Here is a 27,607-nt window from a genome sequence, read left to right as displayed (position 1 = left end):
CACCACTTCAAAGCATTGGATCCATGTCCCCTACTTCAATCTATGTGCCGATTCTGAATGATAGTAGAAGCTGCTAGTCATATTTTCTTTTAATTCTATGATTGATTCCTATGGGATTGTCCTGTCTTTTTTCACCACTTATATGGTTTGCCATAATAAAATCATTGTGCAAAGCAGTGAATGGAGGGAGAGCCAGTGTAGCAGGCAGGCCTACTGACATAAACTGACTGGTTGTCTGGCTATGCTGAAAAAATGACAGGAGACATTAGATACGGGTATAGTAGGCCACAACTTTATTATTAGATGTCTGGGACTAACCCGGTGGATAAAATGTGCAGAGCAGGTGAAAACCCCCACAATTCACTGGAGTGGGGGAGGGAGAGAGTGCTTTTTCAATATACGGTATATATTATAGCAGCACCTAGAGGATCCAAATGGAATTGAGACCCCCATTGTGCTTGAAGTTGAATATACACAGAAATAAGTCTCTGCTGCAATGAACCTAAAATCTAAATAGACAAGATTGAACTAGCGTGAGAGGGAGGGTGAAGTGAGTTGCCCAAGACCACACTGCTGGTCTATAATAGAGATAGGAATAGAACCCAGACGTCCTGACTCCCAGTCCAGTGCTCTGTCAATTTAAACTAAAATGCACTGGATTATAAGGTTGTTTGTTTAATTTTTCTTGTGATTTAAAATGTGTATAAATGAGCTTATTGTAAGTCTTTGGCTCTTGTTTAGAGTTCTTAGAGCGCTATAAAAGTCACAAGGAATAGTTGCAATACCTGAAAGCTGAATAACTGAATTGTCAGATGAAAAACAAATTATTAATTCTAGTGACTGATGACCACTGAAAGTTGTACATTTATGACAGTATTATTTCTGTGTAGAAAAGATAAAATTGTAGAACATCTACCAGTATGCAGCTTAGCCTCTTTGAGTCTGAAGTCCAACTGAGGATATAAATGCAAATGCAATGGTGGTAGTCATTGTGTGTTTGAAAAATCTTCCATTTTAGTGAGTTGCACACTTTTTAGATTAAGTAGATTCTCTTGACTACCATTTAATACAGCATTGCTTTCTCCAAGTGTAAACTGGTGGATCTGCCATATAATAAATCCTTATTGAAAAGGGTAAGATTTTTAGGTAGAATTTTGGAGTCATTGTTAAGGAAACATATAGGTCTTGAGAATCTGGATTTTTATTTAGCTTAAAGCATATTGCAAAAAGAAATATTCCAGGACAGATGGTTAGCTTCCCTGGAGAGATAGTACTCTATATAAAAGTATATTTAATAAAAGCTGCTATAGCCATTCTTGGTAGGTTTAATCAAATCTGACAGGCAATCCATCTAAGCCTGGAAGTTGTACAGGTTGAAGTAAACTAATTGCATACCTAATTTTCTCCCTGGTTACTTTTCCATCTAGTAAAACCTTTAATACGGGTCACCATTGTGTAGCTGGCATTTTGCCAGTTAGTCATTTAGTTTGTTTTTCTGTCTTCCTCTTTGGGATATATAACCTTCTAGATAATTTAAAGAAAACGTCTTCAATCCTTCTTTGTGACTGTGTGATTAAAATTGATTATTAATTGTAGAGGTGAATTTATTACATACTTCCTGTGTAATCAACCATACTAATAAGTAGTGAGACCTCTCCCCAGGGTGACATACTTTTTGCTTTGGGGAAAAAGTTATCAAGTTCCTGCACTTAATAATCATTTTCATTTCAATTTGCTTCATCCTGTCTTAAAACATACATTTCCAGTCTAAATTTTCCAGACTTTCCCCTATATTTCTGGGTTGTGTTTCTTTCAGTCTGCAAAATTAAGAAATTATTAATTATCAAACTTTAAAAGCTTCCTAGATTGTTACTGGGAAGCCTCCAGAGATGTGTTAATTTTGTGATTCAATATACTGTGGGCAGTAAATGTCTTGTCTATGTAAGGAGTAGTCTGTAATCTCCATATTTTATAATTTCCTATTATCATCAACTCCAGGTTAATAATGTTACATAGAGGAGAATGATCTGAGAAGGTTCTGTATTCTTATAAATCTATTCAAGTGACCAATGGAATGCAGGTTATTGAGACTATTTTGTTGATGCGTGAAATTAGTTCATGTTCTATAATGCTATCCTGAAGTGTTTTTTATGACCTATAGCTAGAAATGGAGACCAGTGATTGGGAGAAAGCTTCAGTTACTTTTGATCATGGATAGGGAACTCCGTCCTCTGTGCTACTTCAGGCAAATGTTTACTTATTCTACCTGCTGGCAGCAATTTGGGGTGCACTTTGGCTCCTGCTGAAGTCAATGACAAACCCCTATTCGCTTCAGAGAGAGCAGGAACAGTCTCTTTATTAGTTGACCCACTTATTCAAACAGGGATCCTGTCTATCACATCTATATACGTACTTTTGAGGCCCTCATCGTTCTAGTATCTGAACAACTTCAGAAGAGAAGAACTGGATGGTACAAGGTATTTTTAATATGATGCAGAGTCTTTCGTGTGAATGTCAGACAATTCAAATACTTTAAATTTGATCCACTGTTGAATTGGACTAAACTGAGGTGGGGACAAAAAGGATTAGAGAATTTCCAATTTGTCCTGAACATCTGCAAATTGAGTGGAAAAGGCAGCATCAAGTTACTGCAAAACACTCTTAAAAGTCCCTTATTTCAGAAGTGAAGAGGGATTATATTTACTCCCTACATGGGGTTTCCTTATTACTGCACATTGTACTCTGAGCTATTCTAGCTTCACAGAATAGGTAAGTGGCTGTTGCAGCCAGCTGCAGCACCAGAATAGCCTGTCTCACTGCCACTTTACTGCTATGTGTGTGTTTGGGTAGGGGAACAGCCAGCAAGGCACACACTCCCTTGAAAATATATTTTGTATCTTTGTGGAGGCCAGCTTAATTTGACAACCCCATGAGGAGTGAAGATATCAGAAGTCTGCTAATCAGTTAAACTTGAAGAACCCAGAGAGGCATCTGTCAAATTCATCAAGAACAATGTCAAGTAATAGGCCACAAAATCTCCCATCCCTATTATGTGGATAGATCAGTAGAGTTCATATACATTTCAAAACTTGCAAACATCAGCTTTGTACACTTTAATTTCACTTGAAGTTTTCAAGGTGAAGTGAACTCCAAACTCAGGAGTTGTGAACATATCTACAGTGAAACAAATAAATAAAAATTGGTGGGTTTTGCACTGTTCTGGTATTTTTGTTTCCTTATCTCTAGCAGCAACTGTAGAGTTCTTCAAATCCTGTATCTGAATTTCAGCTAGTACAAACAGAAGTGCAATGCACTGCAAGAAAAGAATCAAAATGATTTTGAGTTGTTGGAAGAGAGCTTCTGATCTGTATTAACGTCATCTGGTTTGTTATTTATTATAAGTTAAAGATTTTCATATGGACTTTATATATAGTTCTATATGTAGTGGATGCCTTTGAAAACTCAGAATTCATCATTCCAGGTATCATCAATAATTTTAGTTTCTTCCTGTACTTAAAATGTCAGCACTTAAATAATTAAGAACAATAATGTTCTCAGTGCTGTAAAAGAAGCAAAAAGAAGATGGTTTTTGCCCCCAACGGCATACAGTCCAAAGACAAAGACTACTAAATGCCCAAAAGAGGAAAAACCTAGTTTCCTGTTGTGTTTTTAAACTAATGATTCATCTGGTGTGGGAAACACTGAATACTTTGAATCTTTAGTACAGATTTGAAAGACGAGAAGGAAGTAGCTTGTCAAGCCACTGATGGGGAGGGGAGTTACAAGCATGGTAAGCCCAAGGGACTACAATAACTCAGTTGCGATGAAATAGCACATGTTGACTATTTAATAGCACCTGATAAACTTGGAACTCTAGACCAGTGGTGCCCAAACATCCCTGTTTTGCCCCACTTACCAGTAATGGATTCTGTCCATGCCCTACCCTCATACTGCACAGTTGGTTCAGTAGTGGAGCTTGGTCTGAAGACAGAGCTGGGGGCAGAACTGGGTAATGGGGGGGATTTGGGAATAGAGGCAGAGCTGGCTGACGGGGGAGAGGGAATGAGGGCAGAGCTGGGCTGGGGGTCGAGTAGAGCTTTGGCTGAGGGCAGAGCTGGGCTGGGGGCAGAGTAGTGCTGGGTGGTGCTCCCTCACTGCCCCCCATGGGGGCTGGCCTAGGCCCCACCGTGTGCCTCTAGAATGTTCTGCTCTAAACAAAGGATTTTTACTTAATATTTATATTAGGGTAGCACCTAGAAGTCCCCACAACAGTAGGTTGCGTACAAGCAGATACTGAGAAATAATCCCTGCTCCAAAAGGCTTACCCATCTAAATAGACAAGCCAGAGAAAGGGAAAGTGTGAAAACAGAGGTGCAGAAAGGTGATATGACTTACCCAAGGTTACACAGCTAGTAAGTGGCAAAGCCAATAAGTAGAATCCGGGTCTCCTGACTCCCATCCCTATCACATGCTCCATTTTGCCTAACATCTCAAAGCTAGATTTTGTTGTCTGAAAGTTTATCAAGAAAGCGAGAATATTTGTATGAGGTGGTCTTAATCATTAAAAATTCTCCTCCTCATGCTTCTGAAGTTTGGGAAAAATTATGAAATACTGAGAGTGCAAATTGTTGCTTCAGAGCAACTGCCAGTGCACATTCGTGCATATTTTAGAGATATTTAAAATGCAGTTATTGATAGATACTCTGTTCACTTGTATAATACAAAAGCAGAATAAACAGTACAACAAAGACAAATTATATTAGACTCTTCATTATGGAAGATGATATCAAGAGAACAATTAAGTTCTGTGAAATCAGGTACATCCAGTTTGGCTATTTCAGTATTGAGAGTCCTTGCCTCATGGATGTGAAAGTTCATTTTGGAAAAAAATTGCACGCAATGAGAACACTTAAAAGTTGGACATTTTCCATGCTGCAGTATTTTCACCTTTTAATTAAATTTTCTGTATTTAAAACGTAAACTCATTGAGGTTTATATCTTACCATAAGTTTTTGTAGTAAAATCATGGTCTGTTTTTTGTTTGTGTGTTTGTTTTAAGCACAACGAACATACATCGTTAGTTGAGATGATAGATGAAGAGGACTTGATGCCTGGGGTTCTCTCATCATCCCTAAAAAATTAGAAGAAAATGCTTTCTATTTTGTATTGATTTATAAGTCCTGCTAAGTTAGTGAGACATCATTTTCCTGAGCTGGACATGAGTGTTACAATTTCTTTGCTAACGTAAATAATGCTTTTTAAACATTGTATTGTTAATCAAATCACAGTCATTCCATTATCAGAAGGCACACTGATACTTATTGCCTTAATTAGTAAATTAAGGCATAATGTGATATCATTTAATTGCTGATATTTATTTGCCTTCAATTTACATGCTTTCTTTTCAACAGCATTACTGCAAAGCTTGAAAGAGCTTTAGAAAAAGTGGCCCCACTCCTGCGTGAAATTTTTGTAGACTTCGCCCCTTTCTTGTCCCGTACGCTGTTGGGCAGTCACGGACAAGAACTGCTGATTGAAGGTACTGAACCATTATTAAATTACTAATATTTTGGCTATATGCACGTGAGCTGTGAATTAATCTTTCCTTTTCAGAGGAAGTTATATAACTATTTAGTGGTGCTTTAAGAAATTTAGGTAGATATTGTTTCATTTCCTGTAACGTATTTTCTATTTGAGTAATACCTGTGGAGTCATGAAAATTGACTACTTTTGTTCCCAGTTTCTTAATTTGTTTTTTAAGTGGCACCCTGGGTACATAAACAAGCTGTTCATCCTGGCTTCCAAACAAACACAACATACTTAACTTTAATTTATATATATTAACTTTAAAATACTATGAATACTGTAAGTCACTCAGTCTGATTTTTAAGAGACTAGAAAAATGAGAGAGCAGATCAAAATAATTGAACCTAGGAGAAAAAGGAAGGAGACTGTGTGCTAAGATAGATAATATATGGAGATAGAATTGGAAGATTCCATGATAAGTAACCCTTCTTACTCCCCATCATGTGCCGATGGATTTACATAGACAAATCGCTACCTTATTTTACATATTTTGCAATATGGTCTGGGTTGAGGAGGTTAAAGTGTAGTTATTGTTGAATGGAACATTCTCAGAACCTTTTAAAAGGCTTTTAATTCATATTTACATATTGTCCTGATTTCCTAGTGGTCATAAAGTGTTAGGAAGAGAAATGAATAGACTTCCTACACTATTTTTATTCACAATATGCAAATAGTTACTCTTTGCAATGAACAAAGATATTCATGCAAAGCAGCAGAGTTTATACATGTAACGATCTACATAAGGGCTATTGTGAAAAACATAACTTTGTGTTCAAATTCTCCAGCCAGACTCCTCCTGTCCTGCACACGTACCACCCAAATACTAATACGTAATTCTCCCACTACCCAGAGCCAACACTCCCCACCACATGCCCTTCTTCTATCCTTAATGCTCAGTGTATTTGAGTCTGATGATTCTGGTTGTTGAGCAATTGGCCCAATGTTTGTTGTCCGGCTATACCAAAAAAAGGACAGGAAATACTTGATATGATTTTAATCAGGCTGCAACTTCATTATTAAATGTTTTGGACTACCTTGCAAATAACAGTATACAGTGCAGGTAACCCCATATTCATTCAATAACTATCCAAGGGGCTTATGCCAGCCGTTCCCCTCCCCCCTTTTTTTTCATCTGGGTCCCCCAGCCAACCCATTGCTGGTACCTTACCATTGTCCTTCTCTCATAGGAAGGTGGTCTATAAGAAAGAGGAGTTGGCTCGCTGCTGTACCATTCATAGGAGCCCCAAACACACCCCCCCCCCTTTAACCAACACCTCCTTTTTTTAAGTCATTTACCAAGCCGTTTATCTGGTCACTGTACACTTTCCCTATGGAGTTTCTGCACTGGACATCCGCCCCACAGTTGCATAATGAGTTGCAACGTATAGCGTAACTCCCTTCATGCCTCACATTAACAATGCCCTCCCTGAACCCAGTGTGGGGATGGTGAAAACTCCACCAATCTGGTGATGAAAGAAAAATTTCTTCCCAGCCCCCCTATAAAGGGGTGACTAGCGCAATGCATAGCAGGTCCTAACCAATCCTGGTACTTTGCCACCTAAAGGGGGAGAGGATTGGGTGCTGCCTCACCTGCTCTGTGGAAGAGGGCTTCTCTGGTCTGGGCTTGCCCTTTACAACCCTTGTAGTCCCAGGGGATGAGTCACCATTGCCAGTCTGACCCATTCCCCACTTTTGCAACTGTTCTGACTTCATTTTCCCCCTCCCCCACAGCCCTAGAACACTGTTCCCTTTCCCTTGGCCAGTCGGACAACCTTTTCCCCTCTGACAGGTGCAGTGTCTAGTTACTCTGTAACACAAGGAAAGTCATTTGAATGCAATAATTCCCCACAGGGGTTAAAATATTTTCTGTTGTCTCATAGTTTTACAATTGTGAAAGGAAACTATTGATTTCACGTAAACACTTGTAAAGCTACTGGCCGGGATTTTCCCAGAAATTTGCAGTGATTCTAAGCTGCTTCACTGGGTTCCTGTCTTAGATACCTTATTTCAGTGAAATTACTAGTGGCACATCTTAGCAACTTTGGTTACAACCTTATTTGAACTAACCTCTTCAAATCAGTAAAACGAGAATCACAGTTCACAGCAGATACTTGACAGATATTGTTTAATTTCACTCTTTCTTACAGAGTGCAAACTGGCTTGGCTTAGTTTCATTTAGGTCCTTTCTTAAGACACATTCCTACAGGTACTAGCACTGGTTTAGCTGTATTGGTGCCAGCAATGGTGGGAGCCCCACCATGAACTCCAGCAGCTTCTGGCAAGTGACAGAGATTAAAATGTCAGAAGCCACAGGAGTTCTGACCACAGTTAGGCTACCAACAATGCAACTGAATCAGTGGCAGCAGTCATGGGAATTTTTTCTGTAATACTTCACAACACACACAAAGTGCAACCTAAAGAGGTAGCATTTATCTTGTCATTACTGCAACAAGGTACACGTAAAGAGCAGTATTTGAATGTGATCTCATGATGATAGATCTTTCTGCCGTAAGATAAAGGTTCACATTTTGGCTGTCAACTGTATATCACCATCATTAATGATATTAACAAAGCTCTGGGAAGGAGAATGTGTTTTGCTTTGTGTTTCATCTATTGGCTGTTTGCCTGTAAAGAAATAAAGCAAAACTTTTTTATAGTCTGACATAACAGCTATTATCTTCAGGGGCTTTTGTGTTTTTATAACAAAAGAGTGGAGTTTTTAATAAATAGATATTTAGAATCCAGTAAACTTTTACTACAAGTTTTTAACAATTTTACGTGAGACCAAATTTTGAACCTACACTTGGTGGTGTCTTAGCTCAACAGGAGTATATTCACCTCATTTAAAAAAAAAAAAAAGAGAGAATTTCATTTTTGACCTACTCTATTACATTTTAAATGCCTTCCCTTACACATTTGATTTACTTATTATTTCTCTGGTGCTCTTAAGGCTGGTCTCTTCTAATTTTCAAAGCTTTCATCAAAATATGCAATTATATTCAGCAGAAAGAAATTGCTGTTGATATAGATAATTATTCAGACTGTTACTAGACAGGTCTGAAAAGTAGATGGAACAAAAGTTTTTTAATCCAAGAGTGTCTGTTACCTGTATATATTAATGGAATGGCAGCAAAAATAATTCTTCCACATTGGATAATCAGTCTTTTCACCCAAGGGAAGAGAATTAATCATGTCTTGTAACTTATTGTTGCATATCTAATCTGTATAATAATCACATCTATACATCATTCATTTATTTCCCTTTTGCAAAGATGAGTTTTTACCTGGGCAGTCCAAAATTTTCAAAATTGGACATCCAAAGTTAAGCAACTAAATTATATGTTGACACCTACATAAGTAGCCTCATTTTCAGATATGCTTAGAACTCATAACTCCTGTTGAAGTAAGGCCATTATTTGGGTGCCTAGTTTGTAAGCATCAATGTTTGAAAATGTTCCACTCAATGCAAAAAGGTATTTCTTGTCTACTTAGTAGTTATTGATCGAGGAGTACTATTTCCTCTTTAAGATATGAAGATAATAAAAATAATGGCTTTTGATAAGCAAGCTATCTTATTGACACTCAATGGTACTTATAAAGGAAAAAGAAATTACTTGTTTATTGTAGTGTTAGATATAATAAACGTGCTTAGGGGTTAAGTTGTCTATCTTGGATATGTATATAGTGCTTATCATCTTGATATCTAAGCATTGATCAATCAGAGTAATAATATAAATGGAAAAAATTCTATTCAGAATAATTTCCTAGCATTTCTTTATTAAAAAGATTATGTTCTCCTTGTCCCTTCAAAGGGCATCTCCACTGACTCTGTTGAATGGAGTGATACCAATTGAATGCTTCCTAGGGTGTGAGTGCACAGAATTTTTGTGTAGTGTCTTGATAATGTAAGTTGAATCTTTTATTGGCAAACGACAATTAGCTTTTCTGTTCTCTTTGTGAGAATTTGATCTATTGTTTATATGTTTAAAGATTTTAATTATAACAAGATTACAAAGTAGTAAATAAACTTCATTTCATCTCATTTGGAGTTGCTGCCTCTTTTTCAAATTGATCAACATAAATCTGTTTATTGTATGTTGTAAAACATATTTCCTTTTAATTACTCAAGTTTAAAGCATAAATATTTCATTCCTCTTCTTGCTGTCTTTCAAAATCTGCATACCTGGTTTATTTAGTTTTTTATTTTTTGCATGTTTCTGAAGCGTCTACCATAGCTACCAACAGTTTAATTCTGTGAGGTGCTGAACACCATCAGTTATCATTGATGCCAATAGAAGATGTTGGCCCTCAGCCCTGATGGATCTAGGCTCTTCTATGTGTCTGGGTTTTATTTATAATTGCACAGTTGTTGAAACCCATGTAATAAATTACATAGTCATGGGTGCATTTATAACCCACTTTACCTAGCGCTCTGCTTATTAATATATACCTGCTCAGACAGCATCTAGCATTCCAAACCTTTAAGCAGCTTCAAACAGCCACTACTTTCAAATTAAAAACTCTCCCCCCTGAAAAAAAAGGGAAAAAAAATGTGTTCTATAAATGTGTGTTCCTTATCTCACCAAATAATGGAATTTCATTTAGTGTCCCAGTACCAGTATTCAGTACATATTCATTGATACCTTTCATTGATACATGGCATCCATTTTATCCCTGATAGATCATGAGATATCAAACCATAAGTTCACAATATTAGGCTACTTTAGGTTATGGTTAGAGCTTTCTAAAATATTAGTTATAATTGTTCTATCCCTCCATGACCTGCATAGTTCTACTTCCAATTCTAAAACAATTTCTGTATGAGATATATGCATAGTATTGATGTGGTACAATACAAGTTTTATTGACACCCTTTTGAGAAGACCTGCAGAAGTCATTCGTGGTTTCACCTCTTGTTTAACGCAGCAGTCTCAAACTCTAGATGATAAAAACCTGTATACTACACCATGCTGTCACATATATGCCTTAAATTTATAGATTCATAGATTATAAGACCAGAAGGGAGCACTGACCACTTGTCTAACACAGACCATAGGATTTCCCTCAGTTAATAACTTGAAGCACAGTTCCAGTCCATGCTCAGATAATAAATACAATGTGGTTTATGTTTTGAGAAGAGATATGGGGAACTGAGCCAGAGACAAGCAGAGATCTCAAAACTTTTAGTTGTTCATAATGTTCTAGTAAGACAACTGGTGTCACAAGGACTTTGTGTAGTTGCTGACTGGGGATGCAGGAGGTGTTTATTGATATACCGACTTTCTGCTTGCTTTATAAAGTAGTACTTTTCCCCTTTTTGTCTCTCTTCTCAATAAACTTTTTCTCTCCTAGTGTCTTGCACTTCTTACTGTTTGTATCTTGATGTGATTCATTGATTTCTTAAACCACTATGTAGGTTAAAACTATTCTTGGAGATAGGTATACACATCCCCATGCCAGGTAGAGCTACTATTTTAGTGCTACTGATTGATTATGTCAAATTCAATTTACGTTAAACAATTGACACCACAAGCCAGATCAATGCCACCCAACTTACAAACTCAGGCCTGTCAGACGTGTTGGCTAGTGCCACCTTATGCAACAAGAGTTACAAAGTTTAAAACCAACAGCTTAGAATCAACCTGAAAACAGCCAGATAACAGAAGTCAGGGATTCGGAGCTTTCATTGTGAAGCTCTGTTTAACAGTTGGGCAGACACATAGTGTGATGTCTTCAGTTTCCAGATGGTCTCCAGATGCAGCCCAGGTAAAGTGCATTACAATAGTCTAGCCTTGAGGTGACAATGATTTGAATAACTCTAAAATGGTCTGTATTGAAAAGCATATACACCAGAGGTGGGCAAACTACGGCCCGTGACCTGTGGGACCGTCCTGCTCAGCTCCTGAGCTCCTGGCCTGGGTGGCTAGCCCCAGCCCCTCCCCCGCTGTCCCCTTTCCCCCCAGAGCCTCAGCTAGCTTGCTCTGCCGCCGGTGCAATGCTCTGGGCAGCGCAGCTGCAGAGCTGGACCTGACCCGGTGGCTGTGCTGCGTGGTGGTGGTGGTGGCAAGGCCCAGCTCCATCCGGGTGGCACAGCTGTAGCACCGCCAGCCACTGGTGCTCCAGGCAGCACAGTAAGGGGGCAGGGAGCAGGGGTGGTTGGATAGAGGGCAGGGAAGGGCAGGGGTGTGGATGGTGGTCAGGGGGGAAAAACGGGAGGTTGAATGGGGGCAGGGGTCCCGGGGAGCAGCCAGGAAGGAGGGGGGTGTTGGATGGGGTGGCAGGGGGCAGTCAGGGGACAGGGAGAAGGGGTGGTTGGATGGGGCAGGGGTCCCGGGGGGGCGTCAGGAATGAGAGGAGGGGTTGGATGGGGCGGCAGGGGTCCATGGGTGGTCAGGGGACAGAGAGTGGGTGTGTGTGGATGAGGAAGGGGCCCCGAGGAGCAGTCAGGAAGGAGGGGGATGTTGGAGGGGGCGGCAGGGGTTTCAGGGCAGTCAGGAGACAGGGAGAAGGGGTAATTGGATGGGGCTGTCGTCCCAGGGGGGCCGTCAAGAATGAGAGGAGGGGTTGGATGGCGCAACGGCGGTCCAGGGGTGGTTGGGACAGGGAGTGGGTGTGTGTGGATGGGGCAGGGGTCCGTGGGGGGCCATCAAGGAACAGGGGGAGTTGGATGGGGAAGGAGTCTGGGGGGCGGCAAATAGGAGGTTGGGACCCCTCCCCTAACCAGCCCTCCATACAGTTTATGAAACCCAATGCAGCAATCAGGCCAAAAAGTTTGCCCACTCCTCATATACACCCTCCTTCCTGGGCACAGATGCCAAAAAAAAAAAAAAAAAAAAAAGCGCTCTTCAGTATAGCTGCTCTGGAGTGTCCTAGGATCTAACAAGTCTCCTAAATTGTGATCCTTTGTCACATATGGTGCTTTCACTCCTCCAGTGAAGGATACTAATATAATCTTTACCAATCCTTCTGATTTCCTAATCATTATTACCTCAGTCTTGTCTGAATGGAGCCTCAACCAGATAGCCCTTCTCCAAGGGTCATTTTCTTACAAATACTGTTATACATTCCACTCCACCATTCAAATTAAATGAAACAGAGAATATCATACCGATGGTAGCACAGCCCATGCCTCCTCATTAACCCATCAAATGGCCTTGTGTATCTATTACACAAGAGATGAGACAATAAGATTCATGTGGAACCCTGCATAGGAGAATTCTTGGAGCAGTTGCCCAAAACAATCCTTTGGACCAAAGAAAGGAATTTAGCCAGTAATGAGCAGCAGTACTATCCACTCCTCAAATATGGCAGCACATTGTGATCAGTGGTATCCATAGCAGCTGACGGAGTTAAAAGAATCAACATGGACACTTTGTCCTCTCCTATCACTGGGAGAAAATTTATTGATGCTACCTGCACAATTTGTTTCATTTTGAGGTCTAAAACCTGCATGACTTGTAGCTTCTGTCGTTGCATAGACATGGTTAGCAATTTCTGCCAATAGACTATGACAATCTGGGGATTGCTTGGAACACTTTGCTGAAAAACTGGTAAGACCTGTGTGCTCAAAATTTCTCTCCACCTTGCTCTCTGAGATTTTTCAAAACTTTTTGTTGTTGTTGTCGTCATACCTGGGGTCTGGAGCACAGATGCTAACAAGCTATCTCCTTGCTAGCCCCCAGCTCTCCTCTGCTGCACACTGTTCTCTCTCTCCCGCTCCCTCCCCTTCTGCCATACCCAGACTCCTAATTTTATTCACACACCGAGGAACTTTCTTTCAGTTAATCAAATTATTTTGCTAATTGTTTGGCACTCTCCAGCAGGCCAGGCAATCAGCAATCTGACTAAAAATTAAAAATCAATACTAACATGTAACAGAAAAAAGGTTAAACTCTGTATAAGTAACATTATCCTCTTGTATTCACATCCCTTTTCCTTACAGATCCTGTCTATGGAGCTGTCTGGGCCTCCAAAATGGCTACTATGTATGTGTCATCTTTTTGTTTTCTCCACAAAACTTGCACTGGTCACTGTTCACAGAGTTCAAAGAGCCCAGTTTAGGGACCATCTTGAAAGTATAAATTTTTCAAAGGGTACCCTAATAATATAACAAGCCTTTGAGGAGCAGGGAGAGAAAATGCTTTGTCAGAACTCATAACAGAGCTTTCACTCTAAAATACCTAATGAGATGGAGATTATGCCTTATGCCGTTTTCTGTAGCAGAAGCAACCAGAGCCCAATTCTGGGCACTCCTTCAGTTCATAGATCCTCAGAACAATATTTTTTAAATTCTCAAAATATATTGTCCTGGACAATTTTTAGCTGTTAAGGTACTAGAAGCTGGTTAGGGAGAATTATATATTTCACTATTGACTTGCACAACCAAACAGTTATTTACTTATCTCACTGCTTATTGTTTTCCTTATCTTCTGAATCTACTATAAAACACTTGCAACAAAATCCCAGCAAAACAACACTACTGTCTCTGAAAGACTTTAACAAGTCTCATATGGCTAAAAATTGGAACAAGAATTTGAGGTATAGATAAGTGACTTTCTTCTGAACTTCTGAAAAGTGTTCAGTGTCACTAACAATGCATTGAACAACTGAATATTATTAGAGCATTTGATGAGAGTGGCTTTACACATGTGGAATGTTTTGCACATTGCTTTCATGTGGTATTTCATGAGTTTTTGTAATAAAAAATGGAATTTGCAGGATTTGGTTCCAGCCACATGAAAATCAGCAGGTGTTTATTACACAAGACAAAAAAGTCCCTTAAAAAGCTCCAAACAGAAAATATCACTGCAGACTGGAATCCTACTGTGCACGTTTTACAGCCCCTTCCGAAACAGAAACAAGTTGCTGACGAATTAGCTTAAAGTGTTGTGTACAGCCTGCTGGAATTTCATAAATATCGGTTATGCAAAATTCTTTCCCTAATTGAGACTACCAAAAGAGATGTTACTGAAACAGCCTCCCTGTGTACAGTCATCCCACTTAAAAGGCTACTAGAACATGAAATGTTTCTTAAAAAAAGGACATTTTGACAAGTCAAATAAATATAAAGAGATACCATATTACAAATTTGCCATAAATCTGGATCAGAGAATGATGAAAGGTTAAAGAGGCAGTAAAAATCAGTATATGTGCGTGCTTGCCATTCAACAGAATCAAGATTCAGGACTTTACAATTTCCACTCTATTTGGCAGAAAACACTATTTGACAGTTCACAGATCTTTGGATACACAGGAACTGAAAACTATCATAGCAGAAACCTCTGCTTATTTTAGCCACAGTGCAATCTTCTCTGAGCACCTGCCACAGGATAGTTATAGAAGAATGCCCTGTGTCTTTACGATATACTACTAGTTCAGAGATCGGCAACCTTTAGCATGCGGCTCGCCAGAGTAAGCCCCCAGGTGGGCCGGTTTGTTTACCTGCCATATCCACAGGTTAAGCTGATCATGGCTCCCACTGACTGCAGTTTGCTGTCCCAGGCCAATGGGGCCTATGAGAAGCCACAGCCAGCACATCCCTCTGCTCACGTCACTTCTCGCAGCCCCCATTGGCCTGAAGCGTCAAACTGCAGCCGGTGGGAGCCGCAATCGGCCGAACCTCCAGACGCGGCAGGTAAACAAACCAGCCTGGCCCACCAGGGTGCTTACCCTGGTGGGCCGCATGCCAAAGGTTACCAATCCCTGTACTAGCTTGATGAGCCATTTAATTAGGTTGTAGGAATTCCGTGAAGTAGGGAACAAAGTATGTTGTCCTGATCTTTCAGGTTTAACTCCTGAAGTCCTAAGATTCCCACCCAGAAATGTATGTTCTGAACACGTTTAACATGGCAGGAAATATTACAAGTCAGAGGTTCAGATAGCTACTGGAAAATGCGTATCATCTGGCACTGTTTTTGAAAAGTGAACCTACAGTAATTAATTTCACACATAATTGTACTTCTGCTGAAAAAGTCCAACATGGTCTTATGATGTGGACTGTTTCAAAGATACTTTTCACTGTTTAACAGAGACTAATCACTTATGCCCTCTTCTTCGTCTTTAGCCTATGTGGTCCAAGTCTAACTTTAGGAGGATAGGGATTGTCAATTGGTACTTTGACTCTGTCTCATCACCAGTACCCCAGTTAACAATACATCTTTAACAAGAAGAGGGCTATCCTGGATCTGTTTCTTACTAATAGTGACCAATTGACTGAAAATGAGAGAATAATATGAAAGCCTCAAACCAATTACTTTCATTCAGTATAATAAGGAATGGATTAATAGAACAGAGCTCTAAAAAGGCATTTGATTTCAGGAAAGTAAATTTTGACAAATTAAGAAATCTCATGAGTAAGAGCTGTTGGAAAGAAGTATTGAGAAGGACTGAAATGCTGAATTTTGTTTTTAAAATGTCATTAACAAGACTAAAAATTTTATGATTAAGAAACAAGGAAGACTTAATACAAACAACTCTTCATAGAAAGCAAGTAAGAGAGTACTTGGAAAATTTGAACATATAGAAATTTGGATCAGGGGACATTCTTGGATTTTTCAGACCCTGTTTGCCCTGTGCAGTCTTGGACAGCATATCCAGGTTTCTTTTTCAAGCTAGTTGTCACTCTTCAGCCCTCAAGCTGTTGAGGAAAACCTGGACAGGACTGGTCTGTGTGTCCAAAACTATAGTAGAATTCCACCTTGAGGATGTTATAGAAATGTTGGGCTGGAAGGGACCTCAAGAAGTCACCAAGTCTAGCGTTCTGAACTGTGGCAGGACCAACTAAATTTAGGACTTGGCTACACTGGAGAGTTGCAGCGCTGTAAACCCACCACCAGTGCTGCAACTTACTCACCGTCCACACTTGCAAGGCACCTGGCTGCAGTGCTGGCCGTACTCTGCTCTGCCTCAGGTATAATGTTTCAGCGCTGGTGATGCAGTGCTGCTCCACAAATGTGGCCGTCAAAAGCGCTGTAATTGGACTACAGGGTATTAGGAGGTATCCCAAAATACCTGTTCAGCCACTCTGCTCATCAGTTCGCACTCTACTACCCTGGCCTCAGGTGACCCGCCCTTTAAATGCCCCGGGAATTTTAAAAATCCCCTTCCTGTTTGCTCAGCCAGGTGTGGAGTGCAATCACATCCTGGCCAGAGAAAGTAAGAAGCTACAGGACTGGAGGAAGTTAATGCAGCACTGAGGGAAAGAGAAAGCAGGAGAAAGGCATTGGCTAAGAAGAAAAGCACGAAGCAGCTGATAAGCCTCCTGGCGCGCCAAACGGACTCTATCCATCACTCGTAGCCATACAGGCAAGCACTACCGTGCCGCACCCCCCGCCCCGTCCCAAAGCTCTCTCCTTGTTCCCAATGTCAGCTCAAAACCCCCTTCTCATCACCATCCAGGTTCTTACCCCAAACACCTGTACGTTCACCTACCAGCCCTGAGAACTACGACCCTTACCCTCTGCTAACGCAAACCCCATCACCATGCAGCATTTTCACGTGAAGTGCAGCAGCATTGCGCAGCACTCCAGGCAGGACAAACCTCTGACTGTACAGTTCACCACCCTACCCCCCTGCCCTTTTACTTACTTTGTTTTCAATAAATGATTTCTTGGCTTTAAAACAGTTTTATTAGCAGAAAGTGAAAGATACCATACCCCAAGGAAAAACAAGCACTGCAATCATTGTAACCACTGTACTTCACTCCGTGCAAGCACCAAACTTACTGTTGGCTTTCAGGCCTCAAATTCCTCCCAAGCATTCTAATTCCTGTAGCCCTGTAGCCCTGCCTCTCTGGCTGTGCAAATTCAGCCTCCAGGCGTTGAACCTCGAGGTCCGTTCCTGACTGAATGTTTCACCCTTCTCACAAAGATATGGAGGGTACAGCACGCGATATAACCGCAGGATCTGCTTTCCCCGTCTAGCTTCCCATAAAGAGATCGCCATGCCCTTTTAAACGGCCAAAAAGCACACCCACAGTCATTCGGCACCGGCTCAGCTGTAGTTGAACCGTCCTTGTCCTGTCAAGCTCCATGTATATGGTTTCATGAGCCAAAGCATTAACGGGTAAGCGGGGTCCTCCAAGGATCACAATGGGCATTTCAACATCCCCTACTGTGATCTTCTGGTCTGGAAAAAGTCCTGGCCTGCAGCTTCCTGAACAGGCCACGTTCTGAAAGATCGTGCATCATGCACCTTTTCCAGGCCAGCCTGTGTAAATGTCAATGAAATGCCCATGGTGTCCACAGCGCCTGGAGAACCAATAGAGAAATACCCTTCCGATAATGTACTCAGATGCTAGGTGGGTGGTGGCCAGAAAAGGAAATCGTCCCATCTATTGCCCCTCCACAGTTAGGGAAGCATTTGTGCAAAGCCATCCAGAATGTCCTGCACGTTCCCCAGAATCATGGTGGTTCTTAGCAGGTTGCGATTAAGGCCCTGCAAATATTGCATCAACACGATTCCAACGGTTGACTTTCCCACTCCAAACTGGTTCGCGACCGATCGGTAGCTGTCTGGAGTTGCCAGCTTCCAGATTGCAATAGCCACCTACTTCTCCACTGGCAGGGCAGCTCTCAATCTTGTGTCCTTTCGCCGCAGGGTGGGGGCGAGCTCCTCACACAGTCCCATGAAAGTGGCTTTTCTCATCCGAAAGTTCTGCAGCCGCTGCTCGTCGTCCCAGACTTCCATGACGATGTGATCCCATCACTCAGTGCTTGTTTCCCGAGCCCAAAAGTGGCGTTCCATGGTGCTGAGCGTTTCCGTTACTGCCACAAGCAATTTAGTGTCATACGCGTCAGGCGACTCGATATCATCGTCGGACTTCTCACTGTCACTTTGGAGCTGAAGGAATAGCTCAACTGTCAAACGTGATGTGCTGGCGACACTCATCAGCAAAGTCCTCAGCAGCTTAGGCTCCATTTCCCACAGAAATCGTGCTGCATAGAAACCGTTGGGAGACTCACGATGGTGCCAAATGTGGACGGAAAAACAGTGACTGCTGGGATGTGAAGCAATGCACCACGGGGCGTTGCGACAGGAAGCGGAATGATCCGCACCCTTCTGTCCCCTTCTCACAACCCACCGCACCAAAATGGGACGAGGTGCTCTGTGGGATAGCTGCCCACAATGCACCACTCCCAACAGCGCTGCAAATGCTGCAAATATGGCCACACTGCAGCGCTGTCCCTACACAGCTGTACAAAGACAGCTGTAACTCCCAGCACTGCACACCTCCAAGTGTAGCCAAGGCCTTAGACTACTCCTGAAAGGTGTTTGTCCAACTTTTTTTTAAAAGCCTCTAGTGATGGGAATTCCACAGTCTCCCTTGGAAGCTTATTCCAGAGCTTAGCTACCCTTATAGTTAGAAAATTGTTCCTAACATCTAACCTAAATCTCCCTTGCTGCAGGTTAAACCCATTTCTTTTTGTCCTACGTTCAGTGGACATGGAGAACAATTGATCCCTATCCTCTATATAACAGCCCTTAACACACTTGAAGACTATCAAGTTCCCCCTCAGTCTTCTCTTCTCAAGACTAAACATGCACAGTTTTTTTAATCTTTCCTAATAGGCCATGTTTTCTAAACCTTTTATCATTTTTGTGTGTCCTAAAGTGCATCAGCCAGAACTGGACACAGTACTCCAGATGATGCCTCACCAGTGTCAAATAGGACAGGGCAATTACCTCTCATGTGTTACATATGACGCTCCTGTTAAGACACCCCAGAATATTAGCCTTTTTTGCAGGTGAATCACATTGTTGAATCATATTCAGTTTGTGATCCACTGTATCCCCAGTCCTTTTCAGCAGTACTACTTCCTAGCCGCTATTCCCCATTTTTTAGTTGTGCGTTTGATTTTTTTTTTTCCTACATGTAATACTTTGCACTTGTCTTTATTGAATTTCATCTTGTTGAATTCAGACCAATTCTTCAATTTGTAAAGGTCATTTTGAATTCTGATCCTGTCTTCCAAAATGTGAGCAACGCCTCCCAGCTTGGCATCATCCACTAATTTTATAAGCACACTCTCCAGTCCTTTATCCAAGTCATTAATGAAAATATTGAATAGTACCAGACCCAGGGCAGACCTTTGTGGGACCCACTAGATATACCATCTGTTTGACAGCAGTGATAACTGCCTTTTGAATATGGTCATTCGACCAGTTGTGTACCTACCTTATATTCATTTCATCTAGACCACATTTTCCTAGTTTGCTTTCTGCGAATGTCATATGGGACAGTGTCAAAAGCCTTACTTAAAATCAAGATATATCAGATCTACTGCTTACCCACTATCCACTAGGTCAGTAACCTTCTCAAAGAAGGAAATATGTGTACTCCTTTAGTCTTGATACGTTTAGGGTCAGTGGCTTAAGAACATAAGAATGGCCATTTTGGGTCAGACCAAGGATTCCGTTAGCCAACTGATGTCTTGCATTCCCCTCACATCCCTTTCTCTTGCAGCGACCTAGTTTTCTGCTTTTATGCAGAATTAATTTGTTTTTCTTTTTCTGCTCATTTGTCTCATCCTGGAGCAAACCTAGAGAGACATACTTGTTGTTGCTCCAGAAAAGAATTTTATAAAGACTTTCTGAGCAAGCCCTTTGATTTGTAAGTACTACTCTAACATAACCTGTAGGTGGACTCATCACATCAAACAAGTGGAACTGCTGCATGATAACACTGGACTATGTAGTAAAAAAAATTTTTAAGGACAAGCATCTTTTTTCCTTATATTATTTTCTCCTCCTCTGTCGAGGTCCAAAGAAAAATGAGGCACTGTGCCAGAATTTTATTCAGCATCTAAAGGATGTTCATGCTGTGATTGCAGTTCCCTGCAGGCAGAGGTTCTCCAGCTCTTATTCCACTTAATTTATCATTCAAAACCCAGCAGGGGACTCTGCTTGATTTGGACTTGAAATGGTTAGACTGGTATTTGCCCCAGTCGTCACCCCCATGAGGTTTAAAATAGAATCAATCTACACAGGGATCCTAGGAATTACTCCCAGAAAACTATCTAGCCTTGATAAACCTGTAGGATGTGAATAACATCCCAGTGCCAGGTTTTGCTCTGGAACATTTCTTCTATAATACAATAAAATAGTACTTTACCTTCAGCCTGACTTCAGTATCCAGGAGTATTCCAAAATTGATGTTGGTAGTGGTTGTTTTTTCACAGCCTTCCCTTCCAAGTGCCTTTAAACCAATATCTGTTTAGCATTTGCCCTTATGACGTGTATTGAAACCTTTAATTGGGTGACCAATTAAACTTTACAACAGTACAAAACTCCCTTGCTTGTCCGTGTGTTTTATATATACTCCTGCAATACATCCTATTGGTTGTGTACATACTTTTGTTACTTGCCTTCAAGATGTGCACCAGGAAAGAACTTGAAAACTTTCTTGGCCAACTTCAAGTTAACTTGAAAAACAGTACAGTTGAAGTGTTATGGATATAGAATTTATTTTACACTGCTTATAAGTCAAAAATACAATAGATTAAATATAAAAACAAAATTCATTGATGAAAACTGACTCAAAGCTTTGGTAATGAAGGTAGAAAATTAAGAAACTGCATTAGGGCCTTTGGAGATGGTGGAAAGAAACATGTTGAATGATAACTCATATCCTTTGACTTGGACTTGTCTGTACAGGAAAGATTTACTGGTACAACTAACCAGGTGGACACTCTGATTCCAGAATGAGTGAAGAGGAAGGTAAAGGGGTCTATTATACAAGAATAAGTGTCCACACACAGAGTTGTACCAGTATAATTGAATGTGTCTAAATTTACATCTCAGCTTATATTGAGATAACTTCCATGTATAGACAAGCTAGCTTCTGTCAGGCTCCTCCCATCAGTAGGCTTAAAACTTCTTCACTATCAGAGCCACAACTTGATACTATATACATTGAAGTGTCATCTGTATTTGAATTAAAGATCTTGTATTCCTGCTGGGAGTTAAATGTTTACCCTTGGAATCTTTTCTTCCAGAGACTCAGTCATTTGTGGAAAAGACCAAAGAGAGTAGGACTTCCTTAGCCTGGTTCATGAGGTCTCCTAATCTCACATAGTCTTGTCCAATCGTATGTGCACTTCCAGACTAATTATAAATAAGTCTTCCCCTTAGTGGAGAGAGCTATGGAACTAAAAGGAGTTTATGAATTCTAGGTGCTATCACCCAGCAAAGTTTTCACTTCCTTGTCCTTGTGTCATGCAAGTAATCCATTCCTCAGGTTCACTTTCAGATTCATATACATCTATTAAAGCTTTCTATTCACAGGACCACCAATCTGGATACAACTTTATTAATTTCTTCTCATGTCAAGATTATGCCCATCTGATAATAGAAAGCTCACCCTGTCCATAAAGGACTTTTTTCAATATTCCCTGCACTAGAGGAAGTCTGAGGTAGAGGGCACAGGTGGCATTCTGGATGGCATAAGGACAGTTGTCTCCAAGAGAGTTTAAATTGCACATAAATGGCCATTTGCTTTTATTGTAAAGTTTCACATAGAACAGTGAGATTTGTCTCTTTGAAGCTGATTAGAGCCAAAGGGGAAAAAAAGTAGCAGCAGCTGTGATCTGATCAGACAATGGAACTGTTTTCTAATACGTTGAAATCGTTGTGGAAAACCAGGCATCCCAGGTTAATAAGATAATTGAGTACCCTCTTCCTGTGGAAAGAAAAGCATCTAATAGCCCTCATGATGGTCAGACCATCTTTGTATGCAGGCTAAATTAAAATGCAGTATTTCCTCGGAAGTGGTCGCTCCCTCTTATTATTTAGAACCCCTTTGTCCGGGTGGGAGTTCCCATATATGACCTGTTTGTTAGTGATGAGTACCTAATTCCAGAAGAATTGCATTGGGTACCTAGATGTGGTCTGTTGTGGCCTACCATAGAATCTTTTTTGTCCCTTGGTCCATGGGCCTGCTTTATCTGACTCCCTCCTATCCCAGCTTCCCATTAGTCAAAGTTGTCTGAAAGATTGAAGCAGATGCAACTATTCCTGCTTGCCCAAGAAGAGCCTGGTTTGCAATATTCGAGCTGTTCATGTACAAGCAGTGACTCCTTACCCAGATTCCCAGTCTCCTGTCTCAGTGATAGGATCTGGAGTATAGTGGTGGAGACCCCATCTCTGATGACTTCATGTGCAAGGGGTTAACCCTCTTGGAGGAAGGAGTCTCACTGCATCCATTACTTATTATGTGATTTGGAAGAAGTTCTTTTATCTTCATAAGAGACAGCTGTGTGTGTGTGTGTGTGTGTGTGTGTGTGTGTGTGTGTGTGTGTGTGTGTGTGTGTGTGTGTGTGTGTGTGTGTGTGTGTGTGTGTGTGTGTGCCTTGAACAAAGTACTAAATCTTCTGTGGAAAGTTTTTGGTATGTACCTGACTATCAGTAGTTCAAAAGTTTGGGCTTCTGACCTCTGTGTGTCCGATATAGGGTTGTTGTTTTTTCACTGGTTTCCAAAACTGATTAGTTTCTTAAGGGCTCTTATAAGATACAGATCTGTCTTGGAGTTTGTCCTAAGATATAGTTTAAATTGTGACTTAAAGATCTTGTGCAAGCCTCCCTTTGGCCCTATGGGCAAGATGGTGATTTCTGATTTTAGCTGTTGTTTAGTCAGTAACCTTCTATAGTCATTCTCACTTAACAACCTAGTATATAAAATAAGGTGACTTTGATTATGTTCCTTTGTGCATAAGTGTCTTCCCCCCACACTCCCTTTCTCAGATGACAAGGTATAACAGTTTCACTGTCTGGATTCATGGGAGGGCAGCAAAGTTTTGCCTTACTAAGAATCTAGAATTTTGGGTAGATTAATGGCTGTTGGACATTTTGGGGCATCCACAATAGACCGAGCCAAAGCTATCCTGTCCAAATAGATTAAAACTTATATTAAAGAAGTCCATGTTGACATCTGTTTTTCTATATTTTGAGTCTTGGAGACAAAGCTCCACAGAAAAACTACACTTTCCAAGCATCTCCAGTGTATGGACTTGCTCACATCTTTCTTCTAATTAATATATCATTAACCAGACTTAACATTCAGAGGGATAGCCATGTTAGCCTGGATCTGTAAAAAGCAACAAAGAGTCCTGAGTCCTGTGGCACCTTAAAGACTAACAGATGTATTGGAGCATAAGCTTTCATGGGTATGCGTCTGACGAAGTAGGTATTTACAGACTTAACATTATTCTTTTACAGCACCCAAAATTGTCAGGCACCTTACAGTATATATACATTACGAGTATTCCCTATCTAAAAAGCTTACAATCTATTTTCACACAAGACACAAAAAGGGGTATAAAGAAAATAAGGTGATGAGGTTAGAAAAGAACCATAGGGATTACAAAAAGAGTGATTGGTCACTAATAAGTTCACAAGGTTTGTGAACAGAGTAGTTGATACTTTAAGAAACAATTGTACGAGATGCACACCAAAAGGATATCGAAACTGGTATCATTTGCATTGTAGTGATTGGATTAAGATATGCAGGAGAAAACATTAGCATCCATATTTTACAAGGAAGTTGAGGTAGAATCAAGACATGGGTGCCATGAAGACCATAAAGGGGAACGTTGCAGTAATCAAGATTGACAGTAATCAAGATTGATCACGAAAGTTTTTACTATCTAGACACAGAGGAAAAAAGTTAGATTTTATAAATGATATGGAGGAAGAAGCATGAACATTTGGACAAAGCCTAGATTCAAGAATCATATTCAGGGAAAACTGAGACTTACTGATCAGAGAAGGTGTGGTTAAATCCTGAATTAGAGATGTTTGGAAGGATAACACCAAGAAAATTTTTGTTGAAAGGTATTTAAAAAAAAAAATAGCAGTAATACATAGTTAATTTCACAATCTGTGGATCATGCTTTTTATTTAGCTCGCCCTATGCTACCACACTTAAATAATTATATGCATATTCTTAGCTAAATGCTATTTTTCCATTTTAAGATACAATTTGGTGGTTGAAGGGTTAGTAACTGAGCTCTTTCAAATTGCACCAGTTTTAAACTTGGTGAACAAGTTGTCTAACCACATGCCAATGTTACTTGAGCGTAAATGTTAGGAAGTTATCAAGCCTGTTTTATTTACAAATTAAAACAAACTACTCTCTCCCCTCCCCCACAGACTTGGATACATTTTTATGCAATAAAAAAAGACTGCAACAAAGGTATAAAGAAGATACCCCATGCATACATGCACACTGGGAGGCTGCAGAGCCACCGTGTATCAGTTGCTGCTCTGGGCAGCTGGGATTTGAATGGGGCCACATGAGTCTCTTCCCCACACATGCTAGTCATATGAGGATTTTCCCCTTTACCTTCTTCTTCACACAGACTCTGAACTTGCCACCACCCAAGTCTCCCCTTTCCCCTGTGCCAAAGGGAGCATACTTGTGTCGTGAATCTCTAAAGTGGGTTCAGCAAAAAAACATTTTGGGAACCTCTGGTCTATGGAGACATTTTTGTAATGGCAAGTCACAAATAATGAGAGCAAAAGAATTTCAGTCCATCAGTGGAGACAACCGTATGATGGCAAATGAAGGAGGCAAAGTAATGTCAATGCTGGTTTCTGGGGAGCTGATAACAATACCAGGACTGATACTGTCATTGAAATAAAGGAAACTGAAACACAAGAAATAAATATTTCAAAATAACTGAGATTTGGGTTGATAAATTCTCCTTTACTGATTCTTTACTCAAGTTTGGATATCTTTTTTAAAGGATAAGCTTTAGTTCATCCACAAATTATGGGCCTAGATACAGGAGTTACTGGGTAAATTTATGTGGTCTGTATTGTGCAGGAATCATAATCGTCTTTCTGATCTTAAAAAAAAAAATAAAAAAAAATGGATCTATAAAACTGCATGAGGACCTCAGGACTGTGCTGTGCTAACTGCTTGCAGGTCAGCTGGTTCCACCTCTTATCTGTCCAAAAGTGGTAGATCAACAGTGCACAAAGAAATGTACGTGAATATGAATGAGAAGAGAGAGGTGTGATCACTGGGTTTTTAATTGCTGGTATAGATGCGCTGAAAGAGGACTTCAGAGTAGATTGAGACGTGATTTTAGTTCTCTGATGTTAATAATTTAGGGACAAATTCTGATACTTTTACTCACATTTAGTAGCACCTTACTCCAAAAGTGGTCTCATTCACTTCAGTCGATACCTAAATTGGTGCCTTAAAACTAACTTTTAGGGTGCTATTCTCCTGTAAAAGGGGAGATTTTTTTTGTACCATTGGTGGTTAGGGGGTGTCATATTAATAGATTCTTGACTGAGCTATGTCAGTTACACCAGCTGAAGATCTGCCCCCTTTGTGTCAAGTGGAGAAGATAAATGAATACAATCTATCACTGCAAAATATTTTCAGAAGTGCCCAGAGCTAACTATTTTTACTAGAAGAGGGAAACACAAGTACAACACATTAAGAACATCAGTAACTGATGTCTTACTGAAGAACTACCAGACATGGGAAATGACAAAATGGATGACATTTGAAAACCTTTTTTTTGCAATGTTATAAATTTAAATTGTGTGTAGTGGTTTAACAGATTAAGTGTTTTCTTCTCCATTTGATGTATGAGCAGTATATATATATCTTCCATTCACATTAATGTATCTTGGACAAAAATTCTAGAGAGAGACTGGATTCCTAAAAGTAATGTGGCACCAATTTATGTAATATTTGAATTATAGCTCATGAGAGAGTGTGAAAGCCTGTAATTTTTTAAGAGTAAATTTTGTCTATATTGTACTAAATCACCTTCCTATAATCACTGTGTTGTAGTGTTTTTTGCCATTCTATTACTCTTCTACCTGTGTTATGTTTCTACTGTTGGTTCCCTTTAGTAACTGGAGTGGCTAAGGATATGTAGATATTCCTTCTTTTAGAAAGAGTATTTGAATCTTGTACAAATCCACATGCTTTTTTCCTGTAAGACTAGAATTAGGATCTATTTCTTACATCTTAGCCCAAATTGAACTGACAATTTGAGGCAATATGTGTTGTTTACATGACCTATCAATGCTCACAATAGTGTTCTTAAGATAGGAGTTCCAGAAATCCCCACAAACTTTGACAGAGACTTCCTCAGTGACCTGTTTTGATGCCTAAGAAACAAGGTGATGGCTTTTCTATATATAGGATACTAGCTTCAGAGTATAACAGTTACACATGTTGTATAGTACTTGGTACCAGGACCAAACGAGACTGAGATGTAAACATAACAATTTTTATTAACTATAAATACACTGGGTCAAATTCATATTCACTTAAATGACACCTCTCATTAGCAGCCCCTTGCGCTCCATTGGGGATTTACCCCTTGTGAGGGGACAGGCTGTGATGCTTATGCAGCCCATCTCCCATGGTGTTTAGCATAGGGGCAGATTTAATTTGCTCTGGGACTCTCCATAGGAATTCTGCCAGCTAGAGGTGCTGAAGATCAGTGCTCAGTCAGTGACTCTGACTCTACCTGCCACATTTTTGATGGTTGCCAACTTCTTGGACTGCAGTGACCCCTTCCCACCCACCCAGTTTGTGAGGTTGTAGCCGGTCTGGGCCACTGCTGGCATTTCCCCAGCAGATTTTCCACCATTACTGAATGTTTGACAGGCTTTTCACTATTGGCAAATCTAGCCCACCAACATAACCCAAATACGTACAAACTATGCAATACTGTCAGTTCTGAAATCCATCTTTCAAAGTAAGCCTTGCAAAGGGTTATATCCTGCTCCATGTTCCTTTTGTATCATCTTCCCCAATACTCCTCTGTCTTTTCCCTGGAGAAGGCACAGCCCACCTGCTTCAGGCAGCCACTAGTATTCCACCAGTACCAAGTTAACAATATTTCTGTAAAACCCTGACATATGGGTTAGTTGAAAAGGGAAGGATTTCTCCACTGCTGGCTACTTTTTACGTACTGCTTAATTCATTGTTTTTCCAGAGCTGGGCACAGGCAAGTACCTCTTTCAGTGTTTCTCTGTGAGCTTACTTAAG

The 27,607-nt window shown here is 40.4% G+C and overlaps 1 protein-coding gene across 10 annotated transcripts in view; it reads left to right on the top strand.

Moving 5' to 3' along the window:
• The window catches only part of NBEA (neurobeachin), an 862,398-nt gene that overhangs the window by 413,474 nt on the left and 421,317 nt on the right, over positions 1-27,607 (top strand). For all 10 annotated transcript variants that reach the window (XM_075061639.1, XM_075061640.1, XM_075061634.1 and 7 more), the window contains one exon: positions 5,412-5,539. In XM_075061639.1, the coding sequence (XP_074917740.1) occupies positions 5,412-5,539 (128 nt within the window). The remainder of the gene's footprint in view (positions 1-5,411; positions 5,540-27,607) is intronic.

Source organism: Chelonoidis abingdonii, chromosome 1, assembly GCF_003597395.2.
Source record: "Chelonoidis abingdonii isolate Lonesome George chromosome 1, CheloAbing_2.0, whole genome shotgun sequence".
Classification (NCBI taxonomy): Eukaryota; Metazoa; Chordata; order Testudines; family Testudinidae; genus Chelonoidis; species Chelonoidis abingdonii.
The sequence above is the reverse complement of the archived record's forward strand: the minus strand, read 5'-3'. Positions and strand labels throughout refer to the sequence as shown.